Source organism: Panthera uncia, chromosome E1 (genome assembly GCF_023721935.1).
Source record: "Panthera uncia isolate 11264 chromosome E1, Puncia_PCG_1.0, whole genome shotgun sequence".
In the NCBI taxonomy this organism is placed as follows: Eukaryota; Metazoa; Chordata; class Mammalia; order Carnivora; family Felidae; genus Panthera; species Panthera uncia.
In genome coordinates, this window is record NC_064814.1 from 8,440,060 (window position 1) to 8,446,059 (window position 6,000).

A 6,000-nucleotide genomic window follows, 5' to 3' on the forward strand; every position below is an offset into this window, starting at 1 on the left:
CCTTCATGGCCATTGGACATTAGAAGCAAATTGTTCTTTCCCAAACCACAGTAAAACGTTCCTTGCTTTGGGATGGGAAGTCCTCCTGCCTGACGATGTTAAATGACCACTCTTAGAGTGCCCTCTGCTGGCCGACCTGCAGGCACAGCGGTGCCAGTGGCCCTGGAAGTCTAGTCCGGAGTGGCCTGACAGGTAGAGGTAGCCGACTTGAGTCTGTCGCTTGGCATCAGATAACCCACGATACGCCATCATGGCAAGACCCTGCCGCTGCAGAAAGGCAGAAACACCAACTTTATACATGGGCCAAGACCTAAGGAGGAGCACATCAACCCAAAAACACCGAGCCTTTTCGTCTCTGTTTTTTATTCTGCTGTGAGATTTTATTGTGGAGAAAAAGAAGGAAGCACCAGAGCTTTAATTACAAGAATTGCCTATTTTACTCGGTTTATGCCTTTGCTATCACAAAAACAAACTATTGCATCTACCAAGAGCGTCACGTATAATAGACTGGAACTAGGCAAACATGAACATTGATGGCGAGACTACAGGGTACACTCTCATCTAGGTGCCTTGGATTTATGCGTGTAATATACCCCTAAGTGTGTAAGCCTCAATAAAACTCAAAGCAGCTTTATTGAGCTGTACCCTGTGGTACTTTCAGAATCCCACATTGAAGAAATTATTCATTCCATTTTATTTTAAAACAAACAAAATAATAACATATGGTTTAAGCCACAAATGTGTCTTTGATCCCTTCCTCAAATGAGGTGGCACCAGAATTCAGATGAAAATTGTTGCAAAATCTTTATTAAATGCCTAATCAAGCCAAACAGCTTTATAGTGTTTTGAAATGAACGTTAGATGTCTCTCCATCCTTTCCTTCCCCAGAGTACCCTGACGGCACTCGCCCATCCTGCAGAGGCCCCTCAGCAGGGTTTCAGAGAGCATTCTGTCCTAGACATCAGAGCACGAACCTTCCCAGTTCCCCATTAAAATAAAAAACCAATCTCCTTCTCCTGCCCTGTGCTCCCCAGTGCCGCAACGGCTCAACATCCTCTGTGCGACGACCTACTTTGAGGTCAGCCAGACTGTGCGGTTGCAAAAGGGCATGGTAACCAACACAGCTCAGCCATTCTATTTGGTCTTGCATTACTGTTACATTTTTCTGTATCTCACTTTCTCCTCTTCTTCCACTTTTTCCTGTTTTTCCTCTTCATAAACAAACTTGTCTGACACTCCGCAGTGAGATCATGGAGGAGATGAGCTTCTGGCAGCCCAGCTACCCTGTGGAAGCTGCCATAGTCCCCACAGCTCCGTGCCCCCTGGAGAAGCACAGGCCATCACTCACCCTTCCAGTTTTCTACTTGGCAAACAGTGTGCAGCACACTGGCATTTCCTCTTCTGGCCTATTTTCTTCCCTTCGCCTCATGCGCTCAGTCGCACACTCCTACTTTTCAGAGCTGCTTCATCCTGATCAAGTTTTATTGCAAGGAAGGATTTATGTTGACGGTTTAAACCTGACACGGTGCTAGTCTGGCCTTTTCTGTAGATTTCCTGCCACCGAGGCCCACATTAGAAATAACAGCACTTAACCTGGTGTTTCATTTTCCTTTGACATATTTTATTCTCATCCCTCCTCCTCCTCCTCCTCCTCCTCCTCCTCCTCCCTCCCTCCCTCCCTCTTTCCTTCCCTGCCTTATTCTTTTCTTTTTCTCCCCGTCTTGATTCATTATCATCTCTGCCCTGGCAGATCTGAGCTCCTTAACCATTCCATATGAAGAGGAGGAGGAAAAGGAGGAAGAAGAAGAGATGTATGACGATATTGATGGCCTTGACTCCCCGAATTCCAGTTCCCAGTGCAGACCCGTCATCTTGCCTGGGAGTGTGGGGCTAAAAGAGCCCACAAAGGAGGAGGAAGAAGATATTTATGAAGTCTTACCAGGTGAGAAATTTTATCTTCTGGTTATCTTCCATTAGTTTTAGAAATTCTTGACCTGGTGGAAGAATATAAGTTTGAAACCTCCCGAGGAAGCCAAATGTCTGAAGAAAAGAGTACAAGGAAGCTTCAGTGGCACCTCCATGATCCCCAGTCCAGAGGCTCTCCCTAGCTCTGGGAGCAGGATGAAGTGATCAGGGAGTGTCTTTCACCATTGCCATGTGAAGTAGCTTATCACACACGGCAGCGAGGTTAAAGAGTCAAGAATGCTCACGTTGGCCTCCGTTGGCTTGCTCTGGATCTTGAGCTGGGTCATCAAAACTCTCTAGTCTCAACTTCTTGTCTGTGTAAATGTGAGAGTAAGATAAAGTCGTCTCAAAATGATGAAGGGGATATCAGAAGCCTGAAGGGACATAGATCAGTGCTGACAAACCTTCTGCGTAACCTGAGAAGACCCTGACGGAGCACAACACAGGAGGACCTAGTTCAGACATACCACAAGTCAGATCGCATCTCTTACACATAAACCTGTTTCCTCTGCCCACCATTACAGCAAGCCCAGGTACAGATTTCTTGTCTTCCAAAGGCGTGATAGCTGGCATCTCAAAAAACGTACAGTCATCACTGCTTCCGCCTAGCCACTTCTTGTGGGAACGGCAGCAGCTGTTGAACAGCGCAGAGCACAGTGGGGGTCAGACTGTGGAAAACCGAAGCCTGAGCCTTTTAATTGTGAGGTAGTTAGACCACAGGAAAGCTGAATCTTCAAGTCCATTCAGAAAGATCGCTCCTGTGGAAATTTGCCAGGAGTTCAGTGCTCTGCTGAGAAATTCAAGTTAAGCCTAAATTTATAGCAAGTGAAACCTCGATCCCAGACGAATTTAGGAACTAAGGTGAATCTAACACTCGGGCCCCTGAAGACAGGGCTGGTTGCTAAAAAGCACGGTCAGTAAGCAACTGGCATTTCAAGGCTTCCTGAGAAGAGGGTCCAATCCTGTCAGCACTACATTCGCCTTTTCCCTGGGGGGCGGGGGTTGGGGGTGGGGAGCCACGTCATTGCTTCCTGAGTCAAGGAGCAAGGCTGTGGCTGAGAGGCTCCTTCCTGCTGGGGTCCTCACCCACCTCCCCACCCACCAGGGAGGGCCTGCTTCTCCTCCTCACACTTCCAGCCTCTGCCAGCCCCGACTTCCCCTGCCTTTTTGTTGTGTTTTATTATGCAAATGATATCTTGGTTGAGGTCGAGCCATTTCTTGTGTCTGAAGTTAAAAAAAAAAAAATGATAATTTCCTCAGCAAGTCATTGTCGTTAATGAAGTTTTACAAAAACAGATACAACCAAAGGAAAATAAAATTTCACAGGTGATAAATTTTTCCAATTTCCCTGGCAGAATTCGATAGGATTGTTAAATTAAGAGTGAAGGTGTCTGTTAGAAAGCAACGAGCAGTGATGGGTAATTTTATAGAGTGGAAAATTGAATCAAATTGCTACATTAAAACACAGCTCCTCTGAGAATCTTCCCTTTCACAGGCTGCTCCATTGCAACAGCAGGGTGCAGAAATGGATCTAATTCACAACACTCCCTAAAAGGAGATGTACTCCCCAAGTTGGCCAGAATCTTCTTAGGGAGCTCATAGCCTACCCACTCCCGTCCAGGCTGGGGGAAATAGCTGGGTGACACTCCGCTTTGGGTCACAGCTGTGGAAGAGTGCTCTGGGAAAACCTCACTGAACCACTCAGCCTTGTGGGAAGCAAACAAGGGCCTTTTCATGTACTACGTTTAGTTCTCAAAGAGGCCAGAGAGGAGGGGGCTGATGCTCAGAGCAAAGGAGAGGAAAGAGAAGGAGCCTCAGGAAACGAGATGAGTTTGAGACCATCACCTTACTCCAGACGATGGATCGATGAGTGTGTGATTGGCTTCTTAAAGACCATTCTTCCCCTGCCTCCTTAACTCCGACCTGTGGCCATCACGGCACTGCCGAGGGTCCCAAGGCATTCCTCCAAAATTCACGGCAGGTCAGATGTTGGGGTGGGCTCCAAGAGCATGGCAACTGGTCTGCTTTCTCCAGGAAAGCCATAGCCTCTGCTCACCACAACCGTCCCTTGAACGTGAGGAAGCCACACTGCAGAGAGCCAGAGCAACTTACTTGCTTTTGTAAGTTTCCAAAGGACGGTGCTGTACCCAGCCAACAGGTTCTCTCCTGAAAGCCTCTATCCATCACAGTCTTTAGAGACAGCACTGGAGGTGGGCTGTATTGGCATTGAATGGTGATATGAATATTTGAGCCCCAAGTCTCCATCACCCAGCCTCCCATCCACACACTCAGCTTGTCGCCTCTGAAGTTTCTGTTCCTTATACAAGTGCCGCACTACCAGTCCTGGAGGAAGTGAAAGGGAAAGTGAGGGGACCTGGCATTACCTACCCACTGCTCCATCTCACGAGATCTACCAAGCAGCGGCAGGTGAGAGACAGCAAGATACTGCAGGTAAAAGTGCTGACTCTAAGTCAGAATGCACCTGCTCAGCCACCTGCTAGCTATGTAAGACCTTGAGCAAGTTATTAGCCCTCTCTGTGTGTGATTTTCCCACCTGTACAATGGGGATAACAATAGTACCTATCACAGAGAAAGGCTGTGAGAAGCCTGGAACTGTAGTGCCTAAAGCACTTAGAACCGAGCCCTGGCATACTGTGAGCATTCAGTAAAGGCTGGCTACTAGTAATTTGGTGGTGTGTAAATAAGAAGTGTTACCTCCTTGAAAAATTGAGGAATGGCTAGTTCCCCACCCCCGCCATCCAAACCTGAGACAGTCCAGTTGGACATTTTCAGCTATACGTACGAAGCAGGTGAAATTGAAAGTCCTGAGCAGATGGCGTGTGGACTGCACCTTCTGCTCAGGCCCGTTTTTACTGCAAGGACAGGTGCTGGGTGGAGGGACGGCCAGCGGGAACGTTGGGCTGTGCTAACACTGCATACCCATCCGAAGTCAAATGACTTGGGCTCCTAACATTCGTCTCATTATAACAGGTAAATGTGCTTTGTGGAAGATACTTAGCATTGGTGGTTCTGCCCCTCCTTCCCCTTTGGGCTGGGGCCTACAGAAGCCTCCTTGTCTCTATGGGAAGACCATGGAAGTGAGGTCTCCCTCCCAGAATATAATTTCAGTGAGCTTCCTAGTAGAGAGAAAAGTGCTTATCACACATACCAAGTCAATACAAAAATGTTTTTTCCTAATCAGAATAATGTATGGGTCATCAAATTAAATGTGCGACATCACATTGATCATGGGATAATTAGCATTTGCTACGTGGCTGGCACCGCCCTTCCCATGAGGGAAAACCAGATCACTCGAGGTTTTCGGCCAAGACCACAAAAATGTTAGTCCTGGGTAATATGGTTTCAAGGTTGGTATCCAGTGGGATTCTGAACATCCGTGTTGAGCATATGGGGGCCCTTGATTTTTAAGATCTCATTTGCAGTAGATTAAACTGTAGGGACCCGCCACAAAGAAATGCTCTTAAAGCGATGTGTGGGAGACAGGAGGCTTTTCTGAGCCGTCTCTCACCCCTCCCTGCAATTATTTTACAGGCTAGCACAGGCCCAGTTTTGTGATTCAATATTCCATAAAAGGACAACTTTTATCAGGTTTCACTTTGTCTGGGGCCTCAAAGCTGGGATGCAGCAAGACACCAGAGACCACTGTACAGCTTTAGCTGGGGCCTTACAGCAGCTGCAGTGACAACAGAATCTGGCTCTGTTCTCCAGAGAGCTTTCAGGAGAGCAAACGGGATGAGAGACACAGAGTTCTCCCTAGGAATTTCTGTGTGCATTCCGATGCTGCCCACACTGCCCGGGAGGGTTATTACAGAACCAGAAACCAGATTGCTTTATAATAAAGCATATAACTGGTGTTTTTTTTTAAGTCAAATGAAAACAAGCATTCTGTGAAATTCTTTTTCCCCCTGTACTGTTGTCCAGACCCACAGGAAGAGGGAATGGTGATAGTGGGTCTAAGGAAAGAAAAAGGAAAAGAAAAGAAAAGAAAAGAAAAGAAAAGAAAAGAAAAGAAAA

The 6,000-nt window shown here is 47.0% G+C and overlaps 1 protein-coding gene across 2 annotated transcripts in view; it reads left to right on the plus strand.

Annotated features, from left to right (window-relative positions):
- SKAP1 (src kinase associated phosphoprotein 1) overlaps window positions 1–6,000 on the plus strand; it is a 277,155-nt gene that overhangs the window by 235,016 nt on the left and 36,139 nt on the right. For both annotated transcript variants that reach the window (XM_049637518.1, XM_049637519.1), the window contains exon 9: window positions 1,751–1,942. In XM_049637518.1, coding sequence (XP_049493475.1) covers window positions 1,751–1,942 — 192 coding nt within the window. The remainder of the gene's footprint in view (window positions 1–1,750; window positions 1,943–6,000) is intronic.